The 15,872-nt window shown below is 38.2% G+C and overlaps 4 protein-coding genes and 1 pseudogene across 6 annotated transcripts; 3 read left to right on the top strand and 2 right to left on the bottom strand.

Moving 5' to 3' along the window:
• Positions 1 to 52: 52 nt before the first annotated feature.
• Positions 53 to 1,475, top strand: LOC113770880 (annotated as a pseudogene).
• Positions 1,476 to 1,509: 34 nt separating this feature from the next.
• Positions 1,510 to 3,405, bottom strand: LOC113770879 (UDP-glycosyltransferase 79B3-like). The gene has a single exon (XM_027315496.1). It carries the CDS (start codon positions 3,181 to 3,183, stop codon positions 1,813 to 1,815), a length of 1,371 nt encoding a protein of 456 aa, XP_027171297.1. The 5' UTR covers positions 3,184 to 3,405; the 3' UTR covers positions 1,510 to 1,812.
• A 2,883-nt stretch (positions 3,406 to 6,288) lies between these two features.
• Positions 6,289 to 8,724, top strand: LOC113770801. Of its 2 annotated transcripts, XR_003468425.1 has the most exons (3): positions 6,289 to 6,981; positions 7,205 to 7,706; positions 8,220 to 8,724. XR_003468425.1 is itself a non-coding variant. In XM_027315386.1 (2 exons), exons 1-2 carry the CDS (start codon positions 6,355 to 6,357, stop codon positions 7,607 to 7,609), a joined length of 1,032 nt encoding a protein of 343 aa, XP_027171187.1. In that variant the 5' UTR covers positions 6,289 to 6,354; the 3' UTR covers positions 7,610 to 8,213. The 2 variants fall into 2 exon arrangements, 1 of the variants encoding a protein (XP_027171187.1); XM_027315386.1 differs by lacking the exon at positions 8,220 to 8,724 and having other exon boundaries at positions 7,205 to 8,213.
• Positions 8,725 to 10,504: 1,780 nt separating this feature from the next.
• LOC113769846 lies at positions 10,505 to 14,082 on the top strand. 2 transcript variants are annotated; one of them, XM_027314148.1, is made up of 7 exons: positions 10,505 to 11,024; positions 11,472 to 11,690; positions 12,578 to 12,603; positions 12,730 to 12,984; positions 13,544 to 13,599; positions 13,688 to 13,879; positions 14,000 to 14,082. In XM_027314148.1, the coding sequence occupies exons 1-4, from the start codon at positions 10,593 to 10,595 to the stop codon at positions 12,968 to 12,970; spliced, it is 918 nt and encodes a 305-aa protein (XP_027169949.1). In that variant the 5' UTR covers positions 10,505 to 10,592; the 3' UTR covers positions 12,971 to 12,984; positions 13,544 to 13,599; positions 13,688 to 13,879; positions 14,000 to 14,082. The 2 variants fall into 2 exon arrangements, with proteins under 2 accessions (XP_027169949.1, XP_027169947.1); XM_027314146.1 differs by lacking the exon at positions 14,000 to 14,082 and having other exon boundaries at positions 13,688 to 13,981.
• A 16-nt stretch (positions 14,083 to 14,098) lies between these two features.
• Positions 14,099 to 14,980, bottom strand: LOC113771909. Its single transcript, XM_027316456.1, has 2 exons — positions 14,807 to 14,980; positions 14,099 to 14,659 (listed from the first exon to the last, which is right to left on the bottom strand). Exons 1-2 carry the CDS (start codon positions 14,978 to 14,980, stop codon positions 14,099 to 14,101), a joined length of 735 nt encoding a protein of 244 aa, XP_027172257.1.
• Positions 14,981 to 15,872: the final 892 nt, after the last annotated feature.

Here is a 15,872-nt window from a genome sequence, read left to right as displayed (position 1 = left end):
TGCACATGACCTTCAACCGAATCAACATACATAAGCCAAAAATCTATTGTACGTCATTTTTTTAATAATCAGAATCAGAATGTCTTCATCATGGGAGGAGATTCCTCGTCCTGAGGGAAAAAAGCTGCATGTGGCCATGTTTCCATGGCTAGCAACAGGCCATATGACACCATTCCCTCACCTGGCAAGCGAGCTAGCTAAAAGAGGCCACAAAGTCTCTTACTTGTTGACGAAAAAGGCTAAAATTCAGCTCGGATGCGGCAATCTTTATCCTGATCTTGTCACCTTTCATGTCCTTCCAGTCCCTCATGTTGAAGGGCTTCCTCCAGGAACGGAAAACGCTTCTGAAATCCCAATTTTCTTGAACAGTCTTTTTGCATTAGCATTCGACAACATGAGTGATCAAGTTGAAGCTGTGCTGAGTGATCATAACCCTGATGTGGTGTTATATGACACTGCTTTTTGGATCACAGATTTTGCTCCCAAAATTGGGTTTAAAACTGTGTGCTACAATGTTGTTTCTGCGGCATCCATTGCACTTGCACTCGTCCCCGCTCGACAGATGCCCAAAGACAGGCCTTTAACAGAGGAAGAATTGATGGAACCACCTCCTGGCTATTCCATCTTCCTCTGTGGTGCTGAGAAAACACGAGGCAAAGGTTTTGGCCTTTATGTCTTCCGAATTCGGTACCAGGACTTTCTAGAATCGAATCATAACCACCTTAAAAGGTTGTCATGCAATTGCGATAAGGACATGTCAGGAACTGGAGGGACAATTTTGTGACTACATTGGCGGTCAATATCAGAAGCCAGTTTTCCTATCAGGCCCTGTCTTGCCTGAGCAGGAGAAACAACCTCTGGATGGCATGTGGGCTGAGTGGTTTTCTGTGCATTTGGAAGCCAGATAATTCTTGAGAAGCAGCAATTTCAAGAACTTGTTCTGGGATTTGAGTTAACAGGGCTGCCATTTTTTGTTGCCCTGAAGCCACTTCTGGGGACCTGTTCGATAGAGGAAGCTTTGCCTGACGGGTTTGAAGAGAGGGTTGGAGGAAGAGGAGTGGTTTATGGTGGTTGGGTGCAGCAGCCACAGATATTGAGCCATCCATCGGTTGGATGCTTTGTCAATCACTGCGGATTTGGATCCATGTGGGAGTCTTTGATGAGTGATTGCCAGATTGTGCTGGTAACGCATTTAGGTGATCAAATCTTGAATTCCAGATTGCTTTGTGGTGATCTTAAGGTTGCAGTGGAAGTGGAGAGAGACGAAAGTGGTTGGTTCTCTAAGGAGAGTTTAAGCAGCGGGATCAATGCTGTAGTGGGTCCAGACAGTGAAGTGGGGAGTTCGCTCAGGAAGAGTCACTTGAAGGTGAAGGAAATTCTCTCAAGTCCTGGATACATGATTAATTATGTGGAGAGTTTCATTCAAAACCTGTATGAGCTTTAGTTGGAGGGTAATTTTATTTCTGCTGAATGATTTGGAGAGGTTTTCTCTATGTCTTCAATAAAATTGTTAGAACCTTTGGCTCCTTTTCTTGTAGCCGCTGTAGATAGTTTTTTATTCCAAGTGTTAACAGATTACTTTGATGCAGATACCGTGTTACTGTCAATACAGCACAACCAAATAGCAGTTGGTTTCGATTCGAGAAACCCTGCTAACATGCTTTGAATTTACGATGTCTAATTTGTAAGAGAATAAAGAACAATCAGCTTTAAAGAGAGGATACTTCCAGGATAGTACCATTTCAACTACCCTCTCTGTGTTTCTTCCGCTTTAATTACTTGGTAGAGGGCACAATTGTTTTCCATCATTAATCATAGGTCTTGTAAATCTTGTATGAACTTTTCAATATAATCTCCCATAAAGCTTGGACTTGCAAGGACTTCCTTCCACTTTGCATGATTCTCCCTAATTAGGCCACCAACTTCACTGTCTCTATCCATAGCAGACTTGATTGCCCTGCACAGACTCTCCCTAGAAAACCATGTGCTTTTGTTATCCCTCTCTACCTCAACTGCAACCTTCAACTCTTCAGCTAACAACCTAGTGTTCAAGATTTGGTCAGCCAGGTGTGGTACAAGCACAATCTGGCAATCGCTCATCAAAGACTCCCACATTGATCCAAACCCACAATGATTCACAAAGCATCCCACTGATGGATGGCTCAAGATAGCCGGCTGTTGCACCCAACCTCCATAAACAATGCCCCTGCCTCTTATCCTCTCTTCAAATCCTTCAGGAAGAGCCTCTTCGACAGATGTGGTCCCAAATGGTGGTTTTAAAGCTATCAAGAATGGCAGACCAGTTAACTCAAATCCCAGAACAAGTTCTTGAAATTGCTGCTTTTCCAAGACCACTTGGCTTCCAAATGCACAGAACACAACCGTGCCTGGCTCAAATCCCTTCAGCCAATTAGCCCATTTTTCTTGTAAATCTTCCTTCTCAGACTCGGGCAAAACAGGCCCTGTTAGAAATACTGGCTTGTGATACTCTCTTGCTATATAATCGCACAAAGATCCTTCCAATTCTCTACAAGTTCTGATAGAGATCGCATGGCTTCGTTTCATGGCAATTGTGATCCTGTCATAGAAAGTTATGTCCTTTCCAAATTCAAGAAATATAAATGACAATCCCTGAGCTTCGTGCCTGCGCAATAAAACTGTAGATGAAGGGTAACCTTGTGGCGGTTCCATCAGCTCAGCTCCTGTAATTGTCCTGTCTTCAACAGGTTTACGCGACGGAACTAACGCAATGGCAATTGATGCAGCAGATACAACATTGTAATTCACAGTTTTGAAACCAATTTCTGAAGCCAATTCAGGTATCCAATGTGCCATATCATAGAAGACGATGGAGGGCTTCAATTTTTGCAGCAAGTCTTTGACACGATCGCGCATGTTGTCCATGGCAGTTGCCAGTAGACTTGTGAGGAAAATGGGAACATCAGAAGCTGTCTCGGTTCCAGGAGGAAGGCCTTCAACATGAGGAACAGTTAGTGTATAGAATGTGATGAGACTAGGATGAAGATTGAAGTGCTCAAGTTGATGTTTAGCCTTGTTTGGCAACAAGAATGAGATTCTGTGGCCCTTTTCAGCAAGTTTATTGGAGAGGTGGAGGAAAGGAGTCATGTGTCCAGTGGCAAACCATGGAAACATAGCAATGTGAAACCCATTTTCATCAGCCATTTTTGCGTTAGAGTTTCTTGTCAGTAATCAGAGAACTATGGCTTCAAATTTTTTTTTCATGAATTATCAGATTTTCAATCAAGTGAAATACTAGTTTTTTTTAGTAATCCATGATGGTATGTGTTTTCCAATAACGAAATGTTAGGGCTCTTTGACTTGACTAGTTCCTGATCCAAAGAAAACTACAGTGGCTTCCTCACACACACAATCATACTTCACTTTCATGAAGCCAAACTTCTATGAATAGTTTTTTTTTTGGTCCGTTGAATTATACAAGTTATTTTCTTGATTCATTTATCTCTGTTTTTTTTTCCCGCGGTGGTTAAGGTCTCGCTAATTTACTGCGTTGCGGTGATTGGCAAATCGATTGAGTCCGGATCTAAAAACAGGCAAACTTTGTCGGCCTTCGATCCCGATAATGAGGTAGTGGGCCAAATGGGACATCCCTTTCGGGGACGATGGATGTTCTTGTCGATGATTCATCGAATAGTACCAAATGGAAACAAAATGATCCTTTTCGAAGAGTCAAGAGCGATGTCACGCCGCCTTCACCTAGGACAAATGGGTTGCTCAGTACATTACATCAATAATACATTGTTCTGTTCCAGTGAAAACAAAACAAGCTGATGATGTTCCAGTGAGAGACCTGGGCATCTCAACTAAATATGGTGGCTGAATTGTGAAGCAGCATTCGTGATGCAATGGACTCCAGCTTGCACTTGATCATCTCCATGGGGAACCTGATTCACTTGCTGCCATTGCTTTGTTAGACAAAGACCGCTGCTCTCTTGATCCTCACTTTCTTGAACCTCTCATCTTTGACTGCAGGACGCTGATCGAACCGATGTGCGGACGAGCTTGCAAAGATGGTTGGAAATATTTTGTCTATATGTTTTCACTTATAAATTCTTGCCCTCCCCAGATAGGATCTTTTGTTAATGATGATTGTAGAGGGACTAGCTAGCTTCCCTAGAGCCTCTGTAATTGACTCTCAAACTACTGTCTTTTCATTTTGCTTTGTTTTATCCAAAAAAAAAAAAAAAGGACAAGAAGAAGAAGAAGAAGAAGAAGCTGATGATGTTCACAAAGGAAGACTTGACTTGGGTCTATTTCCACTGCAAAAAACGACAATTTTCAAAGTTATTTTTCTACAAAGCACACACAGGGATGATGGCTCCACAATTCGAGAAATATTTGCAAGTGACAACAAAACTTGTAGTAGTAGTAAATTCAAATTGTTTGAATTATTATTACAATCTGAAAGTCATTCTCAATCTTCTCAAAGTCGATCGGTTCTTCAACTCTAAATTATCAGTAGTGTAACATTTGAAGGGCTTCCACATTTATCGTACAATATTTTGTTGAGATAACTATGAATGACAGCAGCAGATGACATGGTTTAAGCAAAGAATGGATGAGGGCATATGTAGCAGTAGCTATACTCGTCCCATCCCACATATTAATTTCGACTTGAATATCTCAATTTGCACTTATTAATGTCTCCATTGACAACTTGTGGTCCTTAGGAATTCATGTAGGAAACTATTATATGACTATGTTAGAGAGCAGCAAACATCTTTTTATTATTATTATTATTTTTTTTTGTCTTCTAGATTTCCTGTTTAGAATGGAAATACCTGCATACGCATGTGCAGAGAAGTCACCTCCAATGTATCGGCAACTACTCCGTTTATGTTAGCTGTTTTTGAAAAATTTTACTGTAACAGTGTATATGAAAAATTTTATTATAAATATTTTTTGATATATTATATGAACGCGATGTTTTTTGAATTATTTTTATTTATGTATTATTATAGCATTGTATTTGAAAATTTTATTTTTAAAAAAATGACTAATCCAAACGGAGTCCTTGTTTTTTTATTTTCTTGTGTCCTTTTTCTCTATTTATCTTTTAAGAGTTAAAACTTAAAATCACCCCGAGCGTGTCCGATAAATGTGCTGCTATCCCAAATCTGATTTGTTTGCATTATAGAATTAATCCCAATTTAAAGAAATTTAAAAAAATGTGTTTCTAGTGATCTGGCCTTCCATTTTTTGTGGGGGGGTTTTTTTTTCCTTCCCATTGATAGTTGAATTGGTTATTGATCCCATTTGAGTTGGAACTCAAATTAATATGCTTAGATTGAGTCAAGCAAGCTGGAGCAGATTGGCTTCATTTGCGCTACATTCGATGGTGGGTACAGATATTCGATGGTGGTTGCAATTAACAGCTCCTCATTTGCGCTAATCAGGACTCATTAAACAAAAAAGATTGATTGGATCAATTAGGAATTAGTATAAATGTGTAATATTATAGCCTCGGCAACACAACGCAACTGGGATCTCCATCTCCTCATAATTATGAAGGCCTCAAATCCTCCACATGGCCCAAAAAAAAAAAAAACAAGGAATTAGGCCTAGGTTCGATTATCATCGGTAGTTGTCAGCATGTAATTACGTATCTAAATCAGTTAGCTGTCTCATAAGTATATAATCTGAAGGAAATTTAACAAAACACTTTTGGACAATCTTCTTTGTCCGTATATAATTAGTGGTGAGCAAATTATTTGGATGGCCACTAAACTTTTAGAATCATTAAAAATTTTGGTTATTGAACTATTAAAAATTTAATTTGGACCACTGAACTATCTAAAGTTTAGGTTCCGTGCCATTCCGTTAAATTTGATCGTTAACTATATCAGATCTGAGTGTCTGCATGATTTACGAGATAAAAGAAAAAGGCATACTTAACGATCAAATCTAACGAAATGACCCGAAACCTAAATTTTAAATAGTTCAGTGACCAAAATTAAACTTTTAATAGTTCAATAGTAAAAATTTGATGATTCTAAAAATTTAGTGACCATCTGAATAATTTGCTCAGTTAGTTATCCATAAACAGAGGGCCAGCACATGGGTTGGGGGGGTCTGTGCTGTCATAAGCTCGTGTTCCATCCTTCCATCCTTCAAGCAATTAAACCCTCTCCATCTGTGCTGACTTGTTCCAATTAAATGTGTCCACCTCCCCTTTCTCATCAAAATATAATTATATTATATTGTCTCCCAGATAATTATTATATTAGTCCAAGACTTCACAGACTTGCGTCCACATTATATTGATTGCGTAACAATCTAATATAGTATAGTATAGCATAATATGCCCAATCCCACATGGCCTTCCCAGTCAGCCCAGACAGCAGCTTTTTCTACAGAAGTCGGATGAAAGATCAAGAAATCCCATGTGGGCTTGCTGCAAGAACTTCTGTTTCTGCAGGTATGGAGGTGATTGATGATTCTTCTTGCGACTCCTCAACTTGTAAGCATCAAGAAATGGCGGAGGAGGAGCCTGGAGATCTCCTTGACAAGTCTTGGTTTTTTGGGAACTTGCTTGACAGAAAAACAACCAGGATGTGTAGATGGTATTCTGATCCTTGTCCTTCCTCTGGCTTAGCTGATGAAGAGATTTTGGTTGGAAAATCATATGAAGAAACCTTCTCATCGTTAAACAAACTACCACAAGGGGATGAGTTAACTCCTTCCGGGTTGATGAGAGCGCCGTCCTTGCCAGAAGAATCGACTTATCATGCAGGAGGAGGTACCTATCCTGCGCGCAGGGGAAGCAAATCAAGACTAGAGAAATCGAGTAACAATCTGTTTCGTGCACCTTCTCTTCCAACTTCTCTAGGAAGAGAAGAAACTCAAGATGAAGAAAGTGATTTTTCGATGAGCAAGTTGATTAGGCAAGCATCTTTGAATCAATCAGGCCTGTTGCCCCCACGGCGGGTTCCGATTCCGAAGGTAGAAATCTTGCTTTTTTTAATCATCAATTTATACCTTGATCTACATGGCAAATCTTGTTCAACCTCTAGAAGGGTCCATGCATGAGCAGTTCATCATTTCATAGGAAATATTAAATCGCTATCATGATTGAGTTCATTGAATTTTGCTGCTGCATAGTTCAGAATCAAACCCGTTCTCTGAACGACTATAATTCCGTCTAACGACTATAATTGCCTTCCAGGGTCTAACACAAAGTTCAAGCACACCTAGGCTGCGGCCGCGAAGAAAACCAGATTCGGAAAGCTGCAAAACAGAGAGCCCCGAAGGGGTGATGATCAGAAGGCAACACCCCCTTAATCAGGCCAAGTTATCAAGAAGCTCGAGTGACCTTATTGTAGAACTTCAAGGTCTTAAGGACTTGAGTATCAAATTTGACGACAAAGATTTAGGTCCAAGTCTGCAAGAAAAGAAGCAGCAACAGTTTTGTCTAAATGAAGGTAAGTTGAGGAAGTCCTATACAGCTGATCAGGCATGGCAGCCTGAGAACCCTGCATCTCCAATGGGCAAGAGGTCGGCAGAAGATATGAAAGCACAGATCAGATTTTGGGCTAGAGCTGTAGCCTCGAATGTGCGCCAGGAATGCTGATAACTAACCATACAATCATACATGTATGCTGATCATCATCTGTGCAACTTTAACTTGAGAATATGGGTTAGATCCTTGGATAGAATCATCGATTTTGGTAAGACTCTGCAATTTCTATCATATATTTACAAGATTACTGCTGTAATTGATCTAAACACATTCTTTGGGTTTGGGTTAAGAAGGATTAAACTTTTGTCATTTATAGCAATAAATTCTGATTCAATCAATCAATCTTTATGCTTATGATTGTTGCTGGGCATTATTGATGTATGAGAAGCTATATAATATAACTCAGCATGTGATGAGAGGATTGCTTTCTTGACTTTTAATTAATGACCTGGAAACTGGCTGCCATCCCTACAAAATGGTAGAAAAATTGTGAATCAAACGAGCCATGATTGCCAATGCCACCCACTTGTCTGGCTAAATTTGCTCCCTTTTTCTGCGACAAAGGCAATAATTTGTCAATTCAGTAGTTATGAAAGAAAGTGGATAAAGACAAAATGACAATTGCAAGTCCAATTGCCAATGATCTGGCCCTTTTTTTTTTTTCTCTTCTCCTCTCTTTTTGTGTAGATTCACATTCTCTGTGTGTGGTTTGCTCTTTTAGTAGGTGAGTTAGTACTGGAGTTTGGATATGGAGTCATAAATGTCACATTAAAGTGCAAAGAAATTGAAGCAGACTCCTCTTTGTATTCAATGATTTCAAGAAGTTGGCCCGTGAAGATGAGAGCATTTCAACTGCTTCGAAAGGCAGGAATCATTCTTTCATCTTGTAATCCAACTGCTGCAACTGCAATGCATATAGGCCTAAGATGTTTGAGGATGAAGAGGTATATTGGTCAGGTTGCTTGTCAACTAGAAGGGTTCAAAGGGAGGATTGGAATTGGATAGAACAACAATTTTTTTTCTTCTTTTTGTTTTGTGGGTGTGCTTCATATCATATGGAGTATAATTCGAGTTCTAAACCGAGTGCTGTATCCCAGACCAAAGCCTAAAGTGAAACCTCTGTTGGGAAATTGGGCTTCGGCCTAGTTGGCAGTCTTCTGGAAGGGAAAGAAAAAACCTTTGTTTGGTACATTGGAATACTCAGAATGTAAAGGTCTTTTCACCAAAAAACGTTTTTCGAGTCAGAATGATATTAAAAAAAATTTCCGTTCCAATGTCTCAGTATTTGGTACAATCAATTTTTAGATGTCGAAATGGAATAAATAAAATTGATTTAATTACCTTGAAATCTGTTATTAAGCATTGCATATTTTTGTTTATTCATGCTATGCTATTTGTTATCTTATATGAGGAACTTTGATTCCTTTTTTTGTACATTATGAATAAATTATGTACTTATTAAAATAATTTGATTTCAACATTTTATTATTTTTAAAATATGATATTCATTTCAAATTTTTTAAAATAACAATATAATTACTAACTTACAAAAAAATAAATCACATGAAGTTAAACATTCATTTTCTGTCTTTATTATTTTTTTCACTGTTTATGTCAAGTGCCAAAACAAATCCATATCCATTTGCACAAAAGTCTAAAAGAACAATATTATAAAATTAGCAAAGGAAAAATATTTAAAACCAACTAGAATGGTTTGTTACAAAATTATGGTAAATTACTGATTAAACTAACAAACAACCTACTAATTGGTAATAGAACATAGAGATGTAAGGATAAACTTGACCCCAGTCATTCGAAGATAAAGGTGGAAAGAACTTTACTTAGAATTTTGCAACGAACGGATTTTAAAAAAAGAAAAAAAAAAGGTTAGAATGACCTTTTCAGTGAAAAAGGTTTTTTTCCAACTCAAAAGGTTCATATCAAACATAACAATGGAATAGACAAACTGGAAAGGTCTCTCCATTTAAGGGAGAAGCGAGAAGATATGAACTTATTTAATATAGTCTGTTCAGGAGGAAAAGAAAAATTGTTCAGAAGATTTAAGGAGATAATAGAAGAAACCATCATATCATGCATATGTTTTACCAGTTGACATATCCTGCATTGACACTATTCATGCTCTTCTCCTCTCATCATCATTTAGAACTGCTAAATGAGTGAAACTCTTTGGCAGGGCTACAAACGAATCGAGCTGCTCACGAGCGGCTCGAGTCAAGCTCGAGCTCAGAATATTAAGCTCGTTAGCTCGCGAGCCGGCTCGTGAGCTTGAGTATATATATATATATTTTTATTTTTATTTTTATTTAATAATAAAATTACGTATATTATATATATATTTTTTTATTTTTTATTTTTATAATAAAATTACGTATATATCCTTAATATTTTATTATTTATTAAGAAAAAAATATTATTTTATTTATTTTTTTCGAGCTCGAGCTCGAAAATTGCCGGCTCGTCGAGCTCGAGTTTGGTAAAATTTAATCGAGGCTCGGTTCGATTAGCTCAAAACTCGATTCGACTCGGCTCGTTTGCAGCCCTACTCTTTGGGACCATACCATCTAAATTATCATGCATGAAAAAGTAACGTATGCTATGACCCTGGTGACTCTCTTAATTCTATTCTAAGTCCTGTATTCTTTGTTGCTAATGATTTAAGGTCAAGTTTAGGGTTCCAAATTCTGGAACTTGGGGGAAAAGTGCAAGTAAAATTCTAAGAAAACCAATTCCCTTTCATATCTTCAAACCAAATAAAAGGAATTATGTAGTAAATTCTGACTAAAACTAACAGGAATAAATCAAGAAAACAAGAAATTGTTAGAATCAAGACATTCATATTCTTTTGCAATGTTCAACTCCATTGCTTTCCTCTACCAATGGGGCATCATGGGACCGCGGAGATTTATCCCTGGTAATACCCAAGGGTTTTTTTCATTAAAAAAAACACAGAAAAAAAATCAAGAGAATGAATTATGATTTTGGTAGTAGATCTCGCATAAAGAAAAAACTGAAAGTACAGAAGCAGAATCAAGAAGCATCACCGTAAACACCTCCTTATCACTCAGGCCTCACCATGCCTACTCTAACTCTAAAATCACCCCATGCTCAAATCTTCCAAACTCCACCACATTGCTTCTTCCCCTTCCCTCAATCTTCCTCTTCCCTCCTCACCTTTTCTCCTCTGCCCATTTCCCTTTCTTCTCTTAACTTCCTCTGTAAGTCCCTCACAGCCACCATTTCCCGCTCTGTCTCAGCCCACAACCACCATACAACCACTGAACCATGGCTGGCCCAACTCCCAGAACAACCCAACACCACTGCCACTGTAGAAGAGGCACCTCCAGAAGAGGGCCCAATAGAAATCCCATCTTCCAGTCCTTCCGTTTTCGCCACCTCCGACAAGCCTACTCCCATCCAAACTGCCACCAGTGTCCTCCTCACTGGCGCCATCACTGTCTTCCTCTTTCGCTCCATCCGCCGACGAGCTAAACGCGCCAAAGAATTGGTATGTCAGTCCAACTATAATTGATGCCCCATTCTGTATGATGAATTTGGTAATTCTTTAACTTTAATTACTAATCCTGTATATTAAACTCTAATTGTTTCTGAATAGCATACGTTTTAATTTGCCAGTGGGATGATTATCGCTGTGTAGCAGCTGATTATTTGGGTGTTCTTGGTTTCTTGAGTATATATTCAGGTGTAAAGTTGGGATTTTTTTGCAGCTTTAGAGGAGTTTTTTAGCTAAAGTGTTGTTACTTTTAGGATTGAGGACTTGATGCATGCACTTTTATGAGAAGATGATGCCTTTCTGATACTGATAGGACGATATATAAGCTTGTATTGCAAGTTGTAATGCGATGAGTAGTTAGAAGAGGCATGTAATGTTTGATTATTTGTATCTTTGGGTGTTCTTAATGTGGAAATTTTGACTAACTCTTGGTGGGATTAGAAACTTAGGTCATCAGGAGCTAAGAAGTCGTTGAAGGAGGAAGCATTGGAGAATTTAAAGGTAATGGTGCCAACACCGATTGATGCTAAGTCTTCACCTTCACCTGTTCAAGCATTGCTGGGAGGTTTAACAGCGGGTGCCATTGCGTTGCTTCTTTACAAGTTCACCACCACTATTGAGGCTGCTCTCAATCAGCAACCACTTTCAGATAACTTCTCAGTTAGTCCTTTGATTAGCTTTAGCTTTATTCACGTAGGTTTGTAATATTGACCTGGTTACGTTTAACATGATATGTGTTGGGAAAAAAAACAGGGGTATGAAAGGTAAGAATTCATGTCCAAATAAGATGCGTTTAAAAAAAAAAAGTCTCAAATGAGATGGTTGCTCAAAACTATTGTACGTGAATTTTGTGACAATTTGCTTTATAGATAGTAGTTTGGTTTAGCTAGTGCATTTTGTCTCATTACATGCAATGAGAGAAAAAAGGAAGGAGTTTCAGTTTTTATTGTGAATAAATAACACACCCATAATCTATTATCACTACTCAAGTTCCCCTATGCAAGTCCAGAGTTGTGGTAAATTTCTGTGTGATACTACTTTTCCAACTCAAGAGTCAGCAATTTTTAGAGAAAATTGTTTGCGATACTAATTTTCTGTCTGATACTATAAGCTAATATAGTTGTGTGCTCAGAAGTGTTTAAATGATGATTCATCATTGAAATGAAACTAGAGAGCAGTGTAACATTGTCATTAAAAGTTGTCCTAATATAGTTGTATGTTCAGGAATGTTTCTGTCTGATACTAGTTCTGGTTCATCTTGTGTCCTGTAATTAAGCATCTCCACAATGTAATAGTGCAATTGCATTATTACTTGCCTTCTAAAACCTTGAATTGTTGTTGACGCTTTAAAACTGATTAATCATGTTGAGATGCAAGCTACAATTATATGTACTCTCAAATTGGCATCCCTGCCATAAGCACTTTCATGGGACCCAAAGGAAAGAAGCACCTCGTTTATCATATTTCTGAACCTTCTTAGTAGCTTGACTCTTTTCTTGATTATTTTTCATCTTCGGGTGTTGAGATTATCTTTCTATGTATTCCAGGTTCGCCAGATAACCATAACCATCAGGTATGCTCTGTATCTGTATTATCTCATACAGCTATGTCCATTTAGCTGAGAGATCTACAAACTCTCCAAGCCACAAAGAAAAAAATGAGGCAAGATCTATAAACTCTTCTTATCATCTGCATGCAGGACTATTGTCAACGGTTTGTGTTACCTTGCTACATTTGTCTTCGGCATAAATTCTGTAGGATTACTTCTTTACTCTGGCCAGCTTGTGATCAACTCCTTTATGGGAGATTCTCCACCAAACGAGTCAAAAAATGGAGGTGAAGCACAGGTAAAATCATCAGATGAATCACCGAAAGGTCCCATTGACAGTTCTGGGATAAGGAGTCTTAATGAGGATCCAAGTTCAGATAGTTCACAATAATTGCAGATTAACAGGTTGGTGGGAACAGTTTCAGTTCCTTATGTGTGCAACAGGCTCTCATATATGTATTAGTTTTTCTGGTAATGATCTACATCTCTGTATAATGCTTTTTATCTCTGCAGTCATTCCTAATTCTATTTTTGGTTATCTTAGTAGTCAATCTTTCTTCTTCTTTCTCTTTTTTTCCTTTTGAGTACAATTTACGTCTGTCTTGTTTATATATGTAGCTAGAGTTTCCAATCATTCTTTTTTCTTCTTTATTTCCTTCTCCCTCCCCCAAAACAAATGAGAAATATTAAGGCAAACTTTCCTTGCCCTATTAACTTGACACTGATATACATGACAAGTTTCATGGTGAAGATCAGTATATGCCATATTGTACATGATCTTCTTCTTGCAAAAATAAAATAATAATAATTATAAGCTGCAAAGCTGGTTTATGTAGCCATTTTTCTTCATTATTTTTTATACTTCTGTGTGACCATTTCCTAACTTGTAGAATTTATCCTTAAGATGAATATCTTCTGTTTAAAACTAATCTGTCAAGAAGCTAAATTCTTCTTTCATATGCAGACACCAAAGCCCTCTAGTAAACGAGATTGAATTTAGACTATAACAGCAGGGCAGAGGTTAGCCATTGATTTTATTCAAGCTGAAGAAGGAAAATGCTGTTCTTAAATAGGTGTGCTGACATTAGTTTCACATGAATTTTCCCAGATGTTGTGTTTTTGAGAAGGTCTATGGAAACGGGGATCCCAGCGGTTGTAGTTAATTTGCCTCGTCTAGAACAGGCAAAAGGAAACTACTGATTCCCTTGTAAGTTACAAATTTGGAAGGAAATGAATGAACTGGAGACAAGGAAACTTCTGATTTGCTTGTATGCATTGTGGATCTTCAATCTTTGTAAAGGTAAAAAAATCTTTGATAAAAACAACTGTGTACAATTGTGAGTTACAATGTAAATTTTTTGGGTAAATTCAGCAAGAAAAAGGAGAGGTCGTGATTACTCTAGGTAATATTGTTGTATAGGACTGAAGAGTTGATTGCGTTTGAGAGATTCTGCATCGTCTGTAGTTGACTAAGCTTTCAGTCAGGAACCATATATCCAACTGGGAATCACCCGACTGTCTACTTCCTTCCTTGTGGTCGTCTTTCATGATGCTCAACAGCTTTGGTGACTTTAGACACGTCCTGACCAATCCGTGGATAGTGATACAAAACTGTTCTATTTGCGTCCAGCCTAAGCAACAATCCCACCATGGTGACAGAGGAAACAAACATTGGAATTGGACCAAAGACCCACAGCAGAAAAGTGGTGGCTAAATAGAGCACCCTCATGCCGAATTCGTAGAAAATACTTCCTGTTATCATTTCCTTTTCAATGTAGCTCATAGGAACATCCGCGTTTGGCATGGTCATGAGAAAACTAGCATTAACCAAGCACCTTGAAGTTTGTACAAATGAGCCAAAGGCCACCAGGAAGCAGACAAGTAAAGCCACATACTTGATAGAAATAACTGAAGGACTTGTGGCTCCATATATAAGGTTGCTCGTAAAGACTGTCCTGTTAGAACTCCCCAGCCATGCTCCAATTAAAGAGCTCAGCACTAGAGAAATTGAAGACAGCGCAGATGCTGCTGACATGGTGTTGGCAATCACTGATAATGCCGGCCTGTCTTTGGCATCAATCTGCAGAACATTTTCAAGGTGCTCATAAATGAATGTGCCATATCAATCTGCAGTTTATTTTCAAGATCCCAGCAGAGAACCAAAAAGGTAAAAACTACTTGCACAAAGAAATCAAGAAAAAGAAAAAAAGGATGTGAAGTTACTGACCTCCATCATTCTTTCAACCCAAACTCTTCTGTTGTGATTCTCATATCCGATGGTTGTGGTGCTTGGATATCTGAGGTACCTATACAGAAGGAAGAGATGGTACCCGAACAAAATGAATAAACTCGCAGGTACCAGAATTACATCCAAGAATTCCTTCCTCCATGCCCCCCACATTCTTCCAGCTATGTCTTCTCCAAGAATACGAGTGTTTTTGCAGACAAAGAAACTATCACTCAACGTCAACCATCACTGCTAGTTATATTCTCCGCCACTCCAATATGGTATAATTGGAAAATGGCAACTCTTATAAGTTCCTCGTATCACCCTCCCGGTATTGAAGGTTTGAGCATGCTTTTGGCTATATTTTATTTCACTTATTTTATTATAGCTACACTCAACTGGAGATGATACTACTAATTAAATTATCATGTCATGTTGCAAAACTGCTATTGGATCAAAATGTTATGCGTTCCTTCACAGATGTTTTGTGAATAGAATATAGGACTGGTTGTTGTTGTTTTCACCATTGATAGACTTTTCCTTATGGTACCTTTTTTTAAAAAAATATATATATATATCAAAGTGGCTATAGAACCCAACCTGATTGGTTCTTTTTTTTTTAGTTGATCAAGCTTGCTCATGCATGAGTCATGAAACGACGTGGTATCCAAATCCAGCTGCTGGAAAGTTATTATGGAGTATGGACGATTCCTTAGCGTGTCAACAAAATATTTCTCCTGTGATGCGTGTGGCGATTTTTCAAGCGTCCACTGCCAGTTTTTTTCCGGAAATAATGGCCATAAAGTCATATTTTTAAAGCTTCGAAGTATTAAACAGAAGTTGAGTTCTCACTCAACACAAAAAGCAAGCCATTCAACGGCCAAAAGGGTGGGGGGTGGGGGAAAGCTACTTTTATCTTTACTGGTTGCTGATGCAAAAAATCACCATATCCTTGATAAAGGATGAACTCAATTGATATCTCTTCATTTCAAATCCACATTTTGTACAAATCTTGAGCATAAGTATGTACAATTTGATGCGTGGCCAATGGTGTGGACTCACTGCG

Source organism: Coffea eugenioides, chromosome 5 (assembly GCF_003713205.1).
Source record: "Coffea eugenioides isolate CCC68of chromosome 5, Ceug_1.0, whole genome shotgun sequence".
In the NCBI taxonomy this organism is placed as follows: domain Eukaryota; kingdom Viridiplantae; phylum Streptophyta; class Magnoliopsida; order Gentianales; family Rubiaceae; genus Coffea; species Coffea eugenioides.
The sequence above is the reverse complement of the archived record's forward strand: the minus strand, read 5'-3'. Positions and strand labels throughout refer to the sequence as shown.